This window comes from Schistocerca nitens, chromosome 8 (assembly GCF_023898315.1).
Source record: "Schistocerca nitens isolate TAMUIC-IGC-003100 chromosome 8, iqSchNite1.1, whole genome shotgun sequence".
Taxonomy (NCBI): Eukaryota; Metazoa; Arthropoda; class Insecta; order Orthoptera; family Acrididae; genus Schistocerca; species Schistocerca nitens.
The window spans coordinates 469,633,285-469,654,618 of NC_064621.1; the positions used below are offsets into that span (position 1 = coordinate 469,633,285).

General features: G+C 42.9%; 2 protein-coding genes across 4 annotated transcripts in view; one reads left to right on the top strand and one right to left on the bottom strand.

Moving 5' to 3' along the window:
- Positions 1 to 6,315, bottom strand: part of LOC126199293 (protein daughter of sevenless) — a 266,858-nt gene extending 260,543 nt beyond the window's left edge. For all 3 annotated transcript variants that reach the window (XM_049936115.1, XM_049936116.1, XM_049936117.1), the window contains exon 1: positions 6,103 to 6,315. In XM_049936115.1, coding sequence (XP_049792072.1) covers positions 6,103 to 6,189 — 87 coding nt within the window. In that variant the 5' untranslated portion in view covers positions 6,190 to 6,315. The remainder of the gene's footprint in view (positions 1 to 6,102) is intronic.
- A 391-nt stretch (positions 6,316 to 6,706) lies between these two features.
- LOC126199620 (uncharacterized) overlaps positions 6,707 to 21,334 on the top strand; it is a 423,045-nt gene continuing 408,417 nt past the window's right edge. The window contains exon 1 of the mRNA XM_049936547.1: positions 6,707 to 7,176. Coding sequence (XP_049792504.1) covers positions 6,872 to 7,176 — 305 coding nt within the window. The 5' untranslated portion in view covers positions 6,707 to 6,871. The remainder of the gene's footprint in view (positions 7,177 to 21,334) is intronic.

Consider the following 21,334-nt stretch of genomic DNA (forward strand, 5'->3'; position numbering starts at 1 on the left):
TTCATTACATTCTCGAGCCGACAAACAGGTCCTGCGACGAAACGAGCCGCTCTTCGTTGGATCTTCTGTATCTTTTACATTAGTCCAACCCGGTAATGGTACGAATGATGAGCAATAATCAAGAATTGGTCAGACGTATTCTGTAAATCATTTGTTTTGGGGAATGAGTTACTTCTCTAAGATTTTCCCATTGAATCTCAGCTTGGCATCTACTTTTCCTAAAATTTGTTGGAAGTGATCATTCCATTTCAGACAGCTTCTGATGGTTACTTTTATAATTTTTCCGTAATTACTGTTTCCAGTGACTTCTTGCAATCTAACAGTAGTGAATCTCTTCGTCTGTTTATGTACAAGAGGTTGCATTTATTAACCATCAAATTCAACTGCCATACCCTCCACCAACCGTTGATCCTCTATAGGTTTTCTTACATTTCAATACAGTTTACTGACGTTTATTGTATTGACAACAGCATCGTCCGTGACAAGCCTCAGACTAAGACCCTGGACTCGCATTTGTGCGACTTCGGTTCAAAGGTCTGTTCGGTCATCCTAGTTAGGTTATCCTAAGCCGTTTAACTGAAATTTCGGTATGGTTCCTTTGAAAACGACGTGGCCAACATCCTTATTTTTTCAGCCTGAAGTTGTGCTCTGTCTAACGACTTCTTGTCGACCGCACGGTAAACTCACATTTTCTCTCTACATTTCATCTCCCCAGTGGGAGAAGCACGCATTCTAACAACCAGTGTGGCTTCTGTTAGCGTCAACCGTTCCAGAGAAGCTTAACAGTCTTCGCTTGACCTGAATCAGACGGAAATTATGAAGTAAATCTTAATTCATAAGTTATCTTCATTGTCTGATAAAACTAAGATCGATGTAACCCAAAAATAAGTACGAGTGAGCGAATGACAGAAGCCTAGCTGAAATAAGGTGTCATAGAAGGCGTTTAAACTGTTTAGTGTGCTGTTAGCGTCATTCGGATCTTTTTATGTGCCTGCTGGCCAACTCAATGGCCAGCTGTACTACCCAGACGTAATCTCGGAAATCGCTCTGTGTGTGTGTGTGTGTTTGTGTGTGTGTGTGTGTGTGTGTGTGTGTGTGTGTGTGTGTGTAGCACTTGCTTCCGATGTGAGTGAATGAGATAACAGCCATGCTGCACTATGGTACAATCGTACCCCTGCCGGTTAAGTACTCCCACTTGAACAGATAGTCACCGAACGCCTGCGAGAATGTGGACGGACCTACCAACAGATAGTAGTGCATGCCTTCAGCAGTTTTCTTCGAAATACTCCCAGAGTAAGCGACCTTCTGGACGCCTATGTGGTACACACGAAGAGAGACGTAATGGATGTTCGGTGGTGGCAGTCCGAACAGCGTCCAGGAAAGATCTGGTAAATGTAGCACCTTAACGGTCAGTAAGGCCATTCGGGCGAATCTTCTCTGGCGCCCGCCCCAAACTATGCGTCTTGGAGACAGTACCACTTGCACCAGAACACTGGCGTCTCTGTCTCAGGTCTTTAAACAGTCGACTGGAGGATAAACTGGCGCGCGCGAGTGTGTGTGTGTGTGTGTGTGTGTGTGTGTGTGTGTGTGTGTGTGTGTGTAAAGGGAGGGGGGCAGGGGAGGCATCATAACTCCCTCGTCTTTGGTGATTTGGGGGGGGGGGCGGGGGGGGGGGACGACGACTCTGTCCAGTACATTCGCACGGTGCTAGTCCTGCGCAGGCGCAATTCTTTTTACAAGTAGGAATTGTGCTACTGGAGCAGGATGAGCATCTTATGGTTGCTCCGACGCAACGTACTCTTCGTTGTGTGCACTGGCCAGTCAGTGTCCCAGAAACCTACATATTTGCTCGCATATAGGACATGCTGAGGCAGCAACTGTGTCACACTCTTCGGAAAGTGACACCGCATGACAAAAATTTCTTATAGTAGGGTGAATTCAACACTTTTCTTCCTCAAATCTTCATAAACATATATAACATGACTTGGCGCAGTTAAGTCAATGTCTTTATTATTGTTCATTGGTCTGGGATTCTTAACGAAATGTTGTAACGGAATGTATTATGAAGATTCAAAGAAGAGCTGCGCGGTCCATCACAAATTTCTCCAGCGCGCAGGAGTGTGCCACCCCAATGCTCACTCCATGTGATATTTTACAATCGGCAATTAAACATGCATATTTTAAAAAAAGAAGTGTTTGTTGCATTTTATAGGAAGAATTAAATGTGATACAGGAATACGATTCAGCTTTGCTCAAGTTGGGTGCGTCTACTGACGAACAGCAAATGAAAATACAAATTTTGCTTAGATTTCTGACCGGTTTAAAATGAATCCAACAGATTTTGTGTACCGAGTTGGCGCTTTGGATCAAAAAATGGCTCAGAGCACTATGGGACTTAACATCTATGGTCATCAGTCCCCTAGAACTACTTAAACCTAACTAACCTAAGGACATCACACAACACCCAGTCATCACGAGGCAGAGAAAATCCCTGACACCGCCGGGAATCGAGCCCGGGAACCCGGGCGCGGGAAGCGAGAACGCTACCGCACGACCACGAGCTGCGGACCCGCTTTGGATCAGATGCTGATTCAACGCTTCCCGCCAGGAGAAACGGTACTCAAGAGATTGAGCGGAAGTTGCAAACATCCAATTTTCATACGGCGAAAAGGTTATGGCCTGTGTTTTCTGGTATAAGAAAGGCTCAAAATACTACTCAGCTCTTCTAAACAAACTGTTGCAAATACACGTAAAAAGGACTCTCACTGAGGGAGAAAAGAATTCATAGGGCAAAGAAAGTGTTATGGCAATAATAAAATAAATGACAAGTAAGAATTGTTGGATCATGCACTCAGTTCACCGATTTAGCACCCTCTTACTTCCAGGTAATTCTTTGACGTCGTATGTGACAGAAACACAGTTTGAATCTAAAGAAGTTATGACTGTCATATATGCGTAATTGGCTAACTTTTCTGAACCGCATTTAGGGGTAGGTCCCCACATGGATAACGTTCGATAACTTGCATTAAGCTAAATGGGAAATAAGTCCAAAACATTAGTGCCTGTTATTACCAACAGTGATGCACTGCCAGACCAAGCACTTTTCTCCACTTTCGCGTGCAGCTACAACTGACATGTACGCCGACTGAAACACTGACAGGCTAGCTTTAACTTCAATAGCAAACGACAACGGTATCTGTGCGGCGTCAGCGAAATTCCAACGCTGCCAATGGCCTGTGGGCTAATATGCAGGGGAAGTCCACATACTATAAATACAATTGCAGATAGGGGTACTTCTCCTCCCACGTCATTCCTCGTGAGTTCGCCAGCTGGCCGAGTTTATCGCTCCTGTTCACCGTGGCAGTAGCGAGCTCTGCGGATTCCACAGGCGAAGGGTGGGAGGGATGCGAAGGAGAAAAGGAGGGGGCGATCAGCCACTCCGTCAGCTTCAGCGGTGGGCTTTTGTGATCCCGAGGCAGCCCGTCAACAGCCTTGATGCCCTTATCTGCTCGCCTCTGCTCTCGCCGGCGTAGGGACGCTTGCTTCAGTGGCGCTAACTTCCTCGAAACATTGGCGGTTGAGTATCACACGCATATCCTTTCGTCTTTTTACAGCATATATGACGGAAGTACATGGTAGGACAATACCTCTATGCGCACTAGGCTGCTGAAAATTACATACGATACTGCATTAAAACTTTTTTAGAATCCTCATGAGACTAAACTAAGACTACCGAAATAGCTACGTCGCATTCTAAGCGCAAATTGCGAGGTTCAGGGAAGGAGCTGACATGACTTCGTGCGAAGATTTATCGCCGTCCTTGCCGGGATTAATTTCGCGAACCACTGAAAATCTAAAAGAATGAAACACGAGGGGAAACCGTACATTAGACCCCCGATCCTCCCGGTCACATCAGTAAACGAGAAATGGCAAGTGTGTTGTTATACACACATTGCTTACGAATTCGAGAAATGTGTGAAGTTTTAATAACTGCCTGTGCGGTTGTTACGAAACATTTCTAGATTAAAAGCTCAAAAATTAATTAGCAACAGTTTGTAATGACTGATTACAAATTAGTCACTAACACTGTGTAAAACAAATGACAAAAGAAATTTTCGAATTTGCTTCAGCCAAATTAAACCTAGAACAAACAAAAATTTATGATGTCAATACACTGAGATTCTGTTGTTCCAAGGCCTATGTAAGAAGTAAAAATGAAGAGAAATGTAAATAGGTGACGAGGACTTGTTCAGCTGCACAAACGCCGACGTGACTAAATTCTGACTGAAGAGAATGCCTTATCACACTATCTAATAGGTATATAAGCTCAGAGAGAAAACCGGTATAGAATCGCATTTGAGCGAAAAATAATCCACTTAAATCTCTAGACTCTCAGTCAATTACTTCGAAAATACGTTTCTTAACCTACAAAAATAATCTGATGAGCAAATAAAATTCACAAGCTGACAGAAAATAATGCTTAGAATACTACATCAGAGTGTTTTCACTGTAGTCTTACAGCAGATCTACCACGGGCAACAACACAAACGTACGCAGGATGCGGATTCGGTATAGGTCTGAGCATATTCTGCAGCTGCCAAAAAAATACTCACGAAAAAATTGTAGGCATGTCTAGCCAGAAATACACACACCAAAAAATTATGGACATTTCTAGTCTTTTTCCATATGGCTGCTGGGCCCGTTCGTTAGAAGCTGCTCTGTATCTGATACTGCCAAATGAATGTTACAACAAAAGGAACGGGGTATGCGGTTTTTCAAACATCAAGAATCACTTGAACGTATAAGCTACAATACTTCCACTGATGTAGGCCTACTTCTGAACTGTACGTTCTAAATGGATTAAACATGTATTCACTTTAAACAACCGGAGACCTGACATGTATGCTATCGAACCTAACTAACAATTTTACTTTAGCATAAACGCCCGCGTACAAAACACCAAAGAACTACTATGAATACAATGCAGAGAGTAATGCTTCGCTTTTGGAGAACTCCTGGCAGAACTAGCGCATTGAAAGTAACTGCAATGACTACATTAGGCAACGCAAGAAGCTAGAGTTAACGAAACAGTTGCAGAAAAAAACGGCAAACAAAGTATACTACTTGTGTTCCACAGTATTTACTTGCAGAACTGTCAAAGTACTAGACACTATCAAGGCTGTAGACAGAACATCAGCCTGGTTAACAACGTGTTGATATAGTTTGTCTAATTTAAAGCTAACGAGATTTAAAGTTTCGCGAAAAAAAAAATATTAAATTTAACATATTGAACAAAAACACACACACACAGATATATTGCTTGTTTCGAAAATCTCGTTAAATAAAGATTTTTGCGGCACAGTCATCGTAATAAATTTCTCCGAAAATTTATGAACCTAACGTTACGGATACTGATGAGAGTAATTCACCAAGTTTTTTAACTGCAATGAATTATGCATAACAACAACTTGTCAACTATGACAAGTATAATGGTCAATACTGTTCCCCAAACACGAAAAATACTAGGCTGCTGGCACACATCTATAGCTATACTTATTGGCTCTGCCAGCAATGTGATGTGCATACGCATTGTGGAAACATACAGTCATTCAGAAGCCTTGCTGGATACAGTTTCAACATTTCCATCAGTTAACTTCCAATACAGTGAGTTATTTGATCACAATACTACTTCCAACTGCTCACAACAGCGAGGAAGGCAACTACACCAAAACTGTAAACAACAACAAAAAAATATTGGAGAATGTAATACTGAGATAACTTCTTTGCTTCACGCCCGACAGCTGCTATGCGAAGAAGTTAAAGTGTAATATCCACAGCGATAAAACTGTCAAACTACGATAAACGAGTAAACTTTACACAACAGTAATGTCCACAACACTAGCCTCACTACAGTAGTAGTAAGTCACAAAGTACAACTTTTACTCTTCAGTAACACACATTGGTGGAGCATAGCTGTTAACAGTAAATGGACAGAGTGCTTAAGAATAGGATGATTCTCATTAAACACTTGTGCCCATCAGAAGTACGATTTATTAACGAAATATATAATCACGTCCAAAGACAAGAAAAACAAAAACTCACCGCTCTCCAAATAGGCTTTGTCGGTGGAGACTTGATTAGCCAACCTTCATGAACAATTTCGAGGCTATTACTTGACATATCTGTCATGAATAAAACACAACCAGAATACAGATGTATACAAATTGTATCACTGTCATCGCATCACCACAAACACATCTTAGCTTCTACGTCGCCTTCGCTATGACTCGTGCATCTGAGAATCTTCATACTGTTGCTTTCCCCCTTGTCTGCACAGATGTAGTTCTCAGTTTGACCGCTAGATGGTATGGCGCATCGCCAACGACATATGCCTGACGGGCGTCGTAGACCGGGCGCAGCCAACATCGAAAAATGAAACTTAGGCTACAATGTCAGCTGAAAAGAGCAAGAAGGCATTTTGGACGTCCAGTTTTTGATATTTTTAACGTCGTGTTCGTTTTGCGTTGAAGCGTTGTGGAAAACTGTTTTATGGGTCGAAATATTGCAGCATTCCTAATGTTGAAGCTAAGATGTTGGCTAATCTGCAACACTGCTATTCTAGCGCCATCAACCAAAATGTTTGGTACCACCAAATCAAAGCAGTAAAGATAAATACAACATCAATGCCAACGTAAGACCAAAAGGATTCAGTAATCCTTTATGATTGGTTGAACATCTAGACGTCAACCAATCCAAGATTTGTTTACAATTATAATTCTGCAACAATTGCGTCAATATGGTGGATCAGCTGTCAGAAAATATTTGCGCATCGAATGGTATTTAACGGGAAAATAGCCATGATTCTGAGAGAATGGGCTCCATTGCTTCTGTTCTTCAGTGGCACTGTGAACGGTGCACCCTGATAAATCCCACCGAACGTACGAAGTGTATACGATGTGGAACAAATCGTGGGGAGACTTGTGCCGACAACTCTAGTGCAAAACTTAGAAATGTCAGTGCGGCTTCTGTTAGTAGTGAAAATGTAGGAAAAGACGAAGCATCTGTGGAACTTCTATCGGAGGAAATCTCAGTGCACGAACGGGAATTTACATCCCTTGAATCCAAAGAGGGTGCAGAATCTTCAAATACTTCACCCGTCAAGCCACCGTGTATTTGGTAAGTAACCTTGGTAAAACACATCCTTGTTATTCTGCTGAATTAGTCGAGAACAATTTTGATATATACCTTCTGCAATATTATTTAGCTGTCGTATTTCCGTACGCGTGAGATTCAGATGTTTCAAGTTGTGGTTGTGTTCCACGAACCCATCTGCATAGTTTCGCATTTCATAAGTTACCAGTGTTTCTTTTATGTTTTGATGCGCTTGTGACGCGCGATACCCGCATCACTATCTTATTAAACATAATATTGCATCCAAGAGAAAATGGATTAGTGTTTCACTTAGTAGTAGGTATATATGCGAAATTGGTAAACTTTTGGTGTAACATTCATAAACTGTGTTTTTCCAACGGGACATTCAGATTCATTATTTCATTGTGTTTTCGAAAAGAACGCGTGAACATGACATTGGCTGAACTGTATAAAATTTTCATTTAAATACATGGTATCGTAACTTCTCGGCTATTTGCTGGACTGATTCTGCTACATGTAATGTTTTCTGCCCTCGTTTAAGTAACATTGCAATTACAATGAATCGTTAAGCATTCCATGTTTGTGAGAACTTTTCTGTATTGATCGCATTGACATAGCCGCAAATCTAAGGTACAGCTGGTGTTTATATTTTACTGATAGTCGCTGAAATGGAAATTTGACAATCAAAGTAAGTTGTGTTACTAGTCCATAATTCTACGATAAATGCTAATTGATAGTCTTATTGGTGCTGTTGTGCTGGGAATAAAAATCATCACACGTAGCAGAAGTATTCATAAATATTTGTAACATTTTTGTCAGTTGATTTTGTGCTTTGGAGAAGTGAAACATAATTTTGAATATTTGTAGTGTTAGTGATTCCGTGCTGCCAGTATCATTGTTTATGCAGTAATGTAATGTTTTGTACCGAAGAACATGTCTACTATCAAAACTTCCAACGTCGCTTTAGCATACAAACATAAGTGTTTACGTAATATTCCAGGGATTCTTCCTTAAGGGGAATAGATTCCGAGGTTACACATACTGTTAAAGATTTGTTCAAGTAAGTGAACTGTGTCCCCTCAAACGAGTGTGTCCCCAGTGTTATTTATACCGGTATATAAAATGAAGCTATTATTGTGTCTGCGAAAGTGACGTGTTGTTTACAGATTGGCTGCGCTTGAAAGTTGAGTGGGAGGGAAAACAACGTCTGGTTTGAAATTTTTGTTTCTTTTGGCGATCGCCCGTTCTAGCTGTTTCAGTGAAGCGAGCGATCGCCGAAAAAAAAAAAAAAAGCCTATAAAATAATGTCGTTCGGCTACTTCTTAATGTAAACAGTATTTAGTTGAGGTGCTACGAGTAAGCGTACCACATCCTGCTGTTTCTGGCGAACGTGTTAGATCAGAAGTTCTGTTAGCGATAGATAGTCCAATTAAAAGAAATTTAGAGGTAATGTGTAACGTGTCGGCTAATAGCGTTGCAACCGGATGATCATTGTCATAAAGCGCATGAACATTCATTACTTTGGTAGTTACGTTCCCCAGTCGCACTGACATACACTGAAAAAAAACAATGTTTAGAGCAATAGAAAGGAGCAAAATACTGGCGTCATGAGACATGTATTTATCATGTAACTAATTGCTTGATGTAAATCGATTGCATGACAGTTCCGCATTCGAAACAAAGGGTTAAAGTAAAGAAGGGCTCTAAAACACATAATTTACAGAGCTATGATCAATTCATGATCTTCGCTACTATGAAACAAATCTCTTTTACTGCAAGCTCTTTGCTTTTCTACATATTTTGGGAAGTGGTAGTATGGACATAAACAAGACAAAAATGTCCAGTAAACAAATGTTCTAAAATTCACAACTTAAGTGATGAGCACTTGTTCATTAGAAGAGGTGTTTCAAAGTAGCGAAGATGAACAAGTGCTCATAGCTCTTGAGGGAAGCATTTTGAAGCCCATGCTTACTTTAACCCTTTGTTTAGAATTATCATTCCAGTCATATCCCTGAATATTGACCATCACTTCTGAAACACCCTGTATAGTAATGACAGAAGCGATCACAGTGTAGATCGTGTTACACATAGTCTGATAAACTCTAGTTTCCTGGGCCTTAAGTCACTGATGTAGACCACAGAAACAGTTTGTCGTGCGTAATCCTTGCTAATTCGTTTTGTTACTCTCGGATCTCGTTAGTTCCACCATTCTTGTTCATATCGTTGTATATGGGACAAATTACAGTAAGGTACTTCCTGTTACGGTTACTGGAGATGCGAGGCCTAGGGCATCACTTGTCTTTTGACCTTTTGTATTAAAAGAAGGGTACGTCCTTTTCAGTTAGATCCGCACGTTTACTGTAGCGTTACCGTTTGGGACAAAACTATGCAATCTTTTTCTAATCGCACTACCTGCTCGTCAAACCAAAAAATGTGTGTATTAAAAATCAAGCGAGTGTTTCGCCGCTGATAAAAACTTGCTTTATTACAAAACATTCACAAGGTTGATGCACAAGTGTTCCAGTCCCTAAAAGAAGCTTAACTGTCGCCGAAGAAGGGGAAACTCGAAATATTTAAGTACTTAGAATCCAAGCGGCACGGCAAACACGCTTGACGTAGATTCCGCTAATTGAATTAACGATGGAAATCTACCGATTCGTACGCACTGAATACTTCTTAGGTATTTTCTCATACGATTTAAGCACAACTCTAAGCTTCTCTCCTTATTGCCATCGAAGTACGTACCATAAACCCTGTTAACGGCGTCCAACACAATAGGAGCTATTCCGTTATGTACTTTACACAAAGCGTTAATGAGCGTACCTATCCGTAAGTGAATTAATTGGATATAATTTCCAAAGCCATGCTTGCTAATAATAGCACGAGTTATTTACAGAGGAATGGAAACTTCAGTTTTGGTTCCAGAGGAATGTACCAACACGCGAGGCACTTTGCTTTCAAAGAGAAGGGAGAGTAAAGGCGAAACTACATGTAAATTGTTTTTAGATTTAGACAGCTGTTGACTACGTTGACTGGAATACATTTTTTCAAGTTCTCAAGATAGCAGGGATAAAGAACTGTACAGGGAGCGAAAAGTATACATAACTCGTACAGAAAACCGATGGCAATCATGAGTCGATCGACATCAAGGGAGGAGGCAGTACGGGTAGTTCAGAAAGGTGTGAGACAGGATTGTAGCTTATGCCTCACGTTGTATTGTATGTTAACCGGGGACTCAGAAACGACGGAGAGGCTCCGTCCCCGCGTGGTCCACAACCCCACGACGACTACCACCACAGTCCACTTCACACCAGACGACTGTAACCCCTATGTTTGCGTGGTAGAGAAATGGTGGTGTACGCGTACGTGGAGAACTTGTTTGTGCAGCAATTGCCGACACAGTGTAACTGAGGCGGAGTAGGGGGAACCAGCCCGCATTCGCCGAGGCAGATGGAAAACCGCCTAAAAACCATCCACAGACTGGCCGGTTCACCGGACCTCGACACAAATCCGGCGGGCGGATTCGTGTCGGAGACCAGGCGCTCCTTCCCTCCCGGAAAGCCGTGCGTTAAGGGGCTCCGGAACGCCCTATACTTGCAATGTTAAAATAACGCTTATAAATTACATCTTTCCTCACAAAGTATTTGAGGTAGGAAGTTGAACTTTTTACAGATTATTTATTGGAATATGGGCTACAACTTAACACAGGGATTTTACAAAATTTTAGTTCAGTTATTAAAGATGATTTTTTCAATTGTAATGAAAATTCACAACATTTTTTTGCAATTTTTTATTTATATATTCAAAAATATACAGTTTTCTGGAAAAAGGCTGTGTTAAATTATGCAGAAAGTACTGTGTAACATTTACTGAAAGTTTGAAACAAATATGTTTGGAAGATCCTTAGAAAACTTGTAATTAGTATGAGAAAATAAGTTTTGGGAATCGAGCGACAAAGATTGGATTAACTTTTTAGTGCATTCCAGGTCCATAGCATGGATTATCTTCATCCTCTGCAAGCTCCTCCTCCAGCTTCCTCTTGTTCCTCCTCCTGTTTACTCTTGCTTGTATTTCTAGACTCTTTACAGCCCTGTCTGCAGCCCGAAGGCGTTCCTTGTCTAAAGCAAGCATCGCTCGTTGTTGTGTTCGTAGATTTTTGCTACCATTTTCTTCAGTTGCAGTTACTGCAACACTGTTCCAAAAGGTGGTCATGTATGAACACTTATCACATTTCAGTTGTATTTCACTAGCAAGTCCTACGTGCTTTATTATGGAGAGTTCCAGACCAACGTCACTACAATGAATACATCTTACACAGTTTGAAAAAATTCCTTTGAGAACCGACATATCAAATATTTCATTCACATCCGATTCGCCCATAAAACATCCATAGTTTTCACTCATTGAACCAAGCTTCTTCTGTGAAGTATTTTCTTTCCCACTTTGACTGCAATGGGCAGGTGTACTTGAGAGGTTAGGCTCACTCACTTGGTTATCGTCTTTATTCTTTACAGTAATAACACATACCTTTTTGGCTTTCCAACATTTCTCCTTTTCTTAAAAGCCTTCAGAGGATTTCTAATAACTTTACTTTTACTCATTATAATACTTCAACAAAACAGAGACTCAAGAAACAGAATTAATTACGAATATTTTCGAGATAACGACAGAGTAAATAAACATGAAACAATCGACAATCACACCAGCGATATATATTGAACCATCACAGGTTAGCCACAACACATACTTTATCTCACATCACTAAAATGTACCTGATGAACACGGACGTTAATAATAACACCACCATTTGACAGCAGTTTAACAGCGCCACATTGGGTCACGCCCATGTAGAACACATTTCAAAAAAAATTTAAAAATAGTTGTAGTCTTCGGAATTGAATAAATTATATATCTATTAAAAGGTAATAGTCTGCAGATTCAGAAAACGCAAAAAAGTAAAAATTGAACTTTTCATGATTTTGAGCCTTTCCGGAGCCTCTTAATGTGATCATTCCACCACAGAGCGACATTTGCATGCAATGGAGTTTCAAAATCTGATGTATGGATCCTGCATGCTCTAAGCTAAAATCACATGAATCAGCGGGTGGACGTATGTGCATCTCTGCTTACCGTCATCAATTGGCACTTGAACAACAGCGACCATTCGTATCCTGTATCGTCGCTGGTGACGAGAAACGGTGTCTTCATGCTAACGTAAGGAAAAGAAAGGAATGATCGAGCGCAAACAAAGCAGCAACACCCTGTGCGCAGCCACAAAAGATAATGTTATGCTACTGGTGGAATAGCAACGGTGTGTTGTACTAAGGATAGCTTAGCGGCGGTGTAACCATCACAGCTGACATTTATTGTCAACAGCTGAGACGTCTTGCAGACGCAGCCAATGAACAACGACCAGGAAGACTGCGTGAAGTAATGTTACTCCACGGTAACATCCGCCAGCATTCTGCTAGAATGACAAAAAAAAACCTCTGTACGTTTGTTTGGGTGTGGAAGTCATTCCGCACCCACCTTATACGCCTTAACTTGCACCCTCATATTTTCACCTTCTCCGTTCTCTATCGAACAACGTTCATAGAACTTCATTTATGGTTGAAAACGCGCTCCGAACATGGCTCGACGTGTTTTTCGTCTCCAAACCACGTGATTTCTACAGTCACGAAATCGAAAGTTTACCCAAGCTTTGGTAGACTGTCGGAAATAGTGGAGGAGAATACAGTACAATATTGATGACTAATGTCCATGTTAGGTGTATTGTGTTTATTAAACTTACGGAAGAACGCTACTAACGTTCCACCAACCCAATAATTCTCTGATACGGAAGAGGACTTGGAAGATCAGTTGAGAGGAATGGATAGTGTCTTGAAAAACGGATTTTAAGATGAACATTAGTAATAGTAAAACAAGGACAATGGCGTCGTATTCGAACAGAATCAGGCGATGCTGAGGGGAATTTGTTTAGGAAATGAGTTACTGATGTAGTAAACAAGATTAGGTACTTGGGGGGGGGGGGGGGGGGGACTGACGGAGGCAAAAGTAGAGAGAAGATACAAAATGAAGATATTGCAATAGCAAAGAAAGAGTTTCTGAACGAGAGAACTACCCTCAGACTTCAAGAAGAATATAATAATTCCAATCCCAAAGAAAGCAGGTGTTGACAGATGTGAAAATTGCCGAACTATCAGTTTAATAAGTCACGGCTGCAAAATACTAACGCAAATTCTTTACAGACGAATGGAAAAACTGGTAGAAGCCGACCTCGGGGAAGATCAGTTTGGATTCCGTAGAGATACTGGAACACGTGAGGTAACACTGACCCTACGACTTAAATTAGAAAATAGATTAAGAAAAGGCAAACCTACGTTTCTAGCGTTTGTAGAATTAGAGAAAGCTTTTGACAATGTTGACTGGAATGCTCTTTCAAATTGTGAAGGTGGCAGTGGTAAAATACAGGGAGCGAAAGGCTATTTACAATTTGTACAGAAACCAGATTGCAGTTATACGAGTCGAGGGGTATGAAAGGGAAGCAGTGGTTGGGAAGGGAGTGAGACAGGGTTGTAGCCTATCCCCGATGTTATTCAATCTGTATATTGAGCAAGCAGTAAAGGAAACAAAAGAAAAATTCGGAGTAGGTATTAAAATCCATGGAGAAGAAATAAAAACTTTGAGGTTCGCCGATGACATTGTAATTCTGTCAGAGACAGCAAAGGACTTGGAAGAGCAGTTGAACGGAATGGACAGTGTCTTGAAAGGAGGATATAAGATGAACATCAACAAAAACAAAACGAGGATAATGGAATGTAGTCAAATTAAATCGGGTGATGCTGAGGGGATTAGATTAGGAAATGAGACACTTAAAGTAGTAAAGGAGTTTTGCTATTTGGGGAGCAAAATAACTGATGATGGTCGAAGTAGAGAGGATATAAAATGTAGACTGGCAATGGCAAGGAAATCGTTTCTGAAGAGAGAAATTTGTTAACATAGAGTATATATTTAAGTGTCAGGAAGTCGTTTCTCAAGATATTTGTATGGAAGTTAAACATGGACTATAAATGGTTTGGACAGGAAGAGAATAGAAGCATTCGAAAGGTGGTGCTGCAGGAGAATGCTGAAGACTAGATGGGTAGATCACGTAACTAATGACGAGGTATTGAATAGAATCGGGGAGAAGAGAAATTTGTGGCACAACTCGACTAGAAGAAGGGTTCGGTTGGTAGGACATGTTCTGAGGCATCAAGAGATCACCAATTTGGTATTGGAGGGCAGTGTGAAGGGTAAAAATCGTAGAGGGAGACAAAGAGATTAATACACAAAGCAGATTCAGAAGGATGTAGAATGCAGTAGGTACTGGGAAATGAAGAAGTTTGCACAGGATAGAGAAGCATGGAGAGGTGCATCAAACCAGTCTCTGGACTGAAGACAACAACAGCAACAACAAATGGAGGTATTGGAGGTTAGTGCATATGAGAATGCGCGGGGTGGTGGTGGGAGGGGGGGAGGGGGGGAGGTAAAATGTTATAGGTAGACAACGGCTTGACTACAGTAAGCAGCTTGGAATGGATTTAGGTTCCAGTATTCCTTCAGATATTAAACGCTCGCTCAGAATAGACTGTCACGGAGAGCTCAGTCAATCTTCGGACTGAAAACAACATCAATAACTTCATACTATGGCCGACGGTCTGGAACTGGGACTTTCCAGTAAGTCTTTTCTCCATAAACTTTGAACTGCGCAGCTAGGCACTTCTTACAATGTTAAGTTCATTGACAAATCTTTTATGAACGCTGGGGCTACTCTCTAACTGAAGATGCAATAAAAGTATCCTTCTACATCGTCAAAGATTTAGTAAATTATCTTTTATAAAATATTTTAGACAAAACATTTTAACAATAATGCGAGCCTGAGACAAGCTGAGGCATCTCTGTGGCGGAACGGTAATCATCAGAGTTATCGTTAGTGTTTTAAGTCGTTCCTGTAACACAACTTAATTTGTCGTATAAGCCTCGGTTACCTTCTGCGCAATAATGAAAATCGAGCTACATACGGTGAAACCTGGAAGCGTTGATTGAGACAAGGCTGCTCATTCATTCTATCCCAAATAACAAAAAGGTCGAAATTAATTACTTATAGAGTCATAAAATCTGACAGAAGAATTGCCTGTTCTTTGGGCATTTTATTTCCCTTTTATCTATGTTTCCGGTTTGGTACTGTTCGCAGCGTTATTACTGTAGCGAATTCCATCAATTCTGTCTCAGTATCATCCAGCTTAAACAGACGTAGCTGAGAAGGATTTGTCCTTCTGGACACATAAAATGGAACGACGATTAACAGAAGACCGAACCGTGGATATTCGGTTGAGATAATTATGCTAGAGATAATTGAGGAAGTCCATGTCAAGAACATTAAAAGTCCTCCGTTAAACATTCACGAGATGGCCGCCTCCGGAGGAATGCCGTAACACAGCATGCGCTCCTGGGGAGAAAGTGCAACCCTCAAGGACTGTATTCAGTGGCACCAGAGTATATTATGTGCATCCCCCGAAGAAAACGGTCTATTGACACACAGTAACACGGATTTAGAAAACCTCTTTCTTTTGAAATGCAACTAGCTCTTTACTCGTATGAACTGTTGAGTGCTATCGTCAAGGGATCTCAGATTGATTCCGTATTTCTTGATTTCTGGAAGGCTTTCGACACTGTACCACACAAGCGGCTTGTAGTGAAATTGCGTGCTTATGGAATATCATCTGAGTTACGTGACTGCATTCGTGATTTTCTGCCAGAGAGATCACAGTTCGTAGTCATAGAGTAAAACAGTGGTGATTTCTGGCGTTCCCCAAGGTAGTGATATAGGCCCTTTGCTGTTCCTTATCCATATAAAGAATATGGGAGACAATCTGAGCAGCTGTCTTAGGTTGTTTGCAGACGACGCTGTCGTTTATCGTCTTGTAAAGTCTTCAGAGGATCAAACCAAATTGCAAAACGATTTAGAAAAGATACCCGTATGGCAGTTGACCTTAAATATTGAAAAGTGTGCTGTCATCTGTATGAGTGCTAAAGGAATCGGTTACTTCGGTTACACGATAAATCAGTCAAATCTAAAGGCCGTAAATTAAACTAAATACCTAGGAATTACAATTACGAAGAATTAAACTGGGAGGAACACATAGAAAACGTTGTGGCGAAGGCCAACCAAGGACTGCGTTTCACTGGCAGGACACTTAGAAAATTAACAGATGTACTAAGGAGACTACGCTTGTCCGTCCACTTTTAGAACACGGCTGCGCGGAGTGGGATCCTTACCAGATAGGAGTGACGGAGTACGTCGAAAAAGTTCAAAGAAGGGCAGCACGTTTTGTATCATCGCGAAATAGCGCTAGAGTGTCAGTGAAATGATACAAGGATTTGGGATGGACAACATTAAAACAGACTTTTTTCGTTGCGGAGGAATCTTCTCACGAAATTCCAATCACCAACTTTCTCTTCCTAATGCGAGAATATTTTGTTGACTCCGACCTACATAGGGAGAAACGATCACCATGATAAAATAAGGGAAATCAGAACTCGTACGGAGAGATATAGGTGTCTGTTCTTTCTGCGCGCTATACGAAACTGATAAAATAGAGAATTGTGAAGGTTGTTTGATGAACCCTCTGCCAGGCACTTAAATGTGATTCGCGGAGTAGATAGATGTAGTGTCAGTTATTCATAGGTCACGATCATCGGCGATCAGATGCCGCTGTGTTTTGATTCTGCAGGCAGTATCTGTGTTGAGTTTAGAGGTGATTTATATTTGCAACATTCATTCTATGGTACAACCATGATCAAACAGCAAGTACGTGCTCTTGTCGAGCAGCTTCAGCAATTGGAACGGGGTCACATTGTTGGCCTGCGGAGGGCTGGATAGACATACTGAAGGATTGCTGCACGTTATGTTGGCCGTAGTGTATCGGTGGAGAGTCGCTGCTTTCAACGGTGGTCTATAGAATATTCTCACGCCTGTAGACCAGGTCCTGGACGTCCGTGTAGTACAGATGCACATCAAGATGGACGAACTGTGCAAGAAGTGGTGGCCGACCGATCATCATCCATCAACGAAATCGGGCCACATGATGCACCTGCTGGGTCATTAGAGACCATTGGGAACCGTCTGTTTGCAGAAGGAATAATATCACATACGCCTCTGGCGAAGCTACCGCTGACACCATCTCCGTCGTCTACAATGATGAAAGTAGGTTCTGTCATTACGCTAGTGTGGATGTATACAGGGTGTTACAAAAAGGTACGGCCAAACTTTCACGAAACATTCCTCACACACAAATAAAGAAAAGATGTTATGTGGACATGTGTCCGGAAACGCTTAATTTCCATGTTAGAGCTCATTTTCGTTTCGTCAGTATGTACTGTACTTCCTCGATTCACCGCCAGTTGGCCCAATTAAAGGAAGGTAATGTTGACTTCGGTGGTTGTGTTGACATGCGACTCATTCCTCTACAGTACTAGCATCAAGCAAATCACTACGTAGCATCAACAGGTTAGTGTTCATCACGAACGTGGTTTTGCAGTCAGTGCAATGTTTACAAATGCGGAGTTGGCAGATGCCCATTTGATGTATGGATTAGCACGGGGCAATAGCCGTGGCGCGGTACGTTTGTATCGAGACAGATTTCCAGAACGAAGGTGTCCCGACAGGAAGACGTTCGAAGCAATTGATCGGCGTCTTAGGGAGCACGGAACATTCCAGCCTATGACTCGCGACTGGGGAAGACCTAGAAGTTCCTGTTGTACAAGGTAACGTTGACCAAGTCACTGTATGGAGAGTGCTACGGGAGAACCAGTTGTTTTCGTACCATGTACAGCGTGTGCAGGCACTATCAGCAGCTGATTGGCCTCCACGGGTACACTTCTGCGAATGGTTCATCCAACAATGTGTCAATCCTCATTTCAGTGCAAATGTTCTCTTTACGGATGAGGCTTCATTCCAAATTGTAAATTTTCACAATCAACATGTGTGGGCTAACGAGAATCCGCACGCAATTGCGCAATCACGTCATCAACACAGATTTTCTGTGAACGTTTGTGCAGGCATTATTGGTGATGTCTTGATTGGGCCCCATGTTCTTCCACCTACGCTCAATGGAGCACGTTATCATGATTTCATATGGGATACTCTACCTGTGCTGCTAGAACAGTGCCATTACAAGTACGACACAGCCCCCCAGGGGGTCCACAACTCTTTTGTGGATACATGCGTAGCGAGCACGGGACCCCGAGCTAATCTGGCCCTCCTTCCTTTCCGGGCTGCATACCTTTCTTTTCTGCATCCTTCCCTATCCCCAATCTTCGCCCCCCCTCCTCTCACCTCTGGCTCTTTGCTTCCCTTTCTCTCCCTCTGGGAGTATGGTTTGTGCCTACGCCCGGAGACGGACGCTCGAAACTGTAACAAATTCTTTGCTTTCTCCGCTTGCAAGTCTTAGTCCTTCATCTCTCCTCCTCTTTTCCCTACCTCTTCTCTTCGCCCTTTTCTGCGCTGCGGCGTTTGAGACCCCTCTTCCTTCCTTTCCCTTTCTCTTTTTTCCTCCCTGTGCGTGTCTGAAGGCCGACCCACGCATTTCCATGCGTAGCCGGTGACGGGGTAATGCGTAATTCCCTGCCCGGGGGAGACAGGTAGGACATGTCCGTACCCCCTGGTAACGGCCAGGCCCAGGGAGGGGTGATTACCCGAGCTGATACCTTCCGCAAGTGCCGATTGGTCCCTCCGTCCGTTTGTCGGGAGGTGTGACCTGAGGTGTGAACAATCACCTAAGGCGGGATTGCCCTCAGAGAGGGCCCCCACAAGGGAGGAGCGCGCCATCGGAGACGCCGTTAATCATGGGGGATTCTTCCGCAATGGTTTCCTCACCTTCCACTATGTCTGCTCACAAGCGTAAGTTTACTGAGTCTCAGCCACAGACAGTTCTTCCATCGTTGCCACAGTTCCTTGTTGTTTCTCGGTCTGACGAAGGTCACGACTTCTCCACGGTCAACCCTTTCATTATTCAGAAATGTGTCGACGCATTTGCAGGTCCTATAAAGTCTTGTTCCAGATTACGGAATGGCACCTTGTTGTTAGAAACAGTCAGTGCCCTCCAAGCACAAAAATTGCTGCGTACTTCACTGCTCCACACCTTCCCTGTCCGGGTTGAAGCGCACCGCACTTTAAATTCCTCACGTGGAGTTGTTCATACACGCTCCCTCGATGGATTGTCTGACGAAGAAATTCAGCACTACCTGTCTGACCAGGGCGTAACGGATGTTCATAGAGTTGTGAAAAGGGTTGACACGAACATCATTCCAACCTGCACTGTCTTCTTGACATTTGACAAAGTTCGACTCCCATCGAAAATCAAAGCAGGCTATGAGATAATTTCCATTCGCCATTACGTCCCAAACCCTATGCGTTGCTATCGGTGTCAGCAGTTCAATCACTCCAGCCAGTCCTGTTCCAATCCGGCCAAATGTGTTACGTGTGGCAAGGATGCCCATGAGGGTGCTTGTCCACCTCCATCCCCTCGCTGCATCAACTGTATGGGTGACCACGCTGCTTCCTCTCGAGATTGCCCCATTTTTAAAGAAGAAAAGCTCATCCAAGAAATCAGAGTGAAGGAAAAGGTGTCGACCTTTGCTGCTCGAAAATTATTCGCCAGTCGACAGCCCACCGTGCCTCAGACAGGAAAATACAGCACTGTCCTTGCTTCTCCTCGGCCAACAAAGGAGGCGGCCACGCAGACTTGCGACCTCACCTTCAGTACCACGGTCGTCAGATCGGCCAGTGCAAAGATCGCACGTTCAACCTCACCACTTTCGCCTGCCCACTCTATGGCTCACCCTTCATCGGGTTCTGCTAAATCTCGAGCCTAAAAGTCAGACACCAAGACTTCGAAAAAAGAGCATACTCGTGAAGATTTTTTACGTACCCCAACTTCACAACCATCGGTTCCTCCTTCATCTAAACATCATATTTCCAAGAAGGCTAATAAGAAACCAAGTTAATCTCCTTCTCCGCCAAGGTGTGTCCCATCTACAGCACCACCTGGCGGAAATCGCCCTCGGCCGTCTACTGTGTCGCCGAGGCGCACTGCTGGCGGCCGATCAACCGGCCTATCGCTGGTGGCAGGAGCTTCTCCTGAACAACCTATGGATCAGGATCTTCTGCCTTCGGCTGCATGCCATTCCATGCTGTCGGTCGCAAGCTCTGAGCAGTCGTTGAGTTGACGGCAAAAAAAAAAAAAATGGTTCAAATGGCTCTGAGCACTATGGGACTCAACTGCTGTGGTCATAAGTCCCCTAGAACTTAGAACTACTTAAACCTAACTAACCTAAGGACAGCACACAACACCCAGCCATCACGAGGCAGAGAAAATCCCTGACACCGCCGGGAATCGAACCCGGGAACCCGGGCGTGGGAAGCGAGAACGCTACCGCACGACCACGAGATGCGGGCAGTTGACGGCAACCTTGGTCACATTCCTCCATTTTCTGTTCATTTATGTCCATTATCCACTGGAATATCCGCGGCATTCGAGCCAATCGGGATGAATTGTCGATCCTCTTACGATCCTACTCGCCGGTCATCTTCTGTTGGGGGACTGATGACCTTCGCTGTTTAGTCCCCCTTAAACATCCCAACAACCACCACCACCATCTTCTGTCTTCAGGAAACAAAGCTGCGTCCCCATGACCGCTTTGTTCTCCCCCATTCTCAGTCCGTCCGATTTGATCTTCCCTCTGTTGAAGGCACTCCAGCCCATGGAGGACTCATGTTTCTTCTCCATGATACTCTCCATTATCACCCAATCCCCTTAAACACTTCCTTCCAAGCTGTCGCTGTCCGTCTTTCCCTTTCTGGATATACCTTTTCTCTTTTTGTACTGTATACATTCCATCGTCCACACTAATGGCACGAGCTGATCTCCTTCATCTTCTTGGTCAGCTACCACCCCCCTATTTGCTGGTTGGGGACTTCAATGCCCACCACCCGCTTTGGGGATCTCCACATCCTTGTCCACATGGCTCACTATTGCTAGACGTCTTCCACCAAGCGGATCTTCTTTGCCTCAACACTGGGGTCCCTACATTTTTGTCTGCCTCCACGACAAATTTCTCTCATTTGGACCTTTCGGTCGGT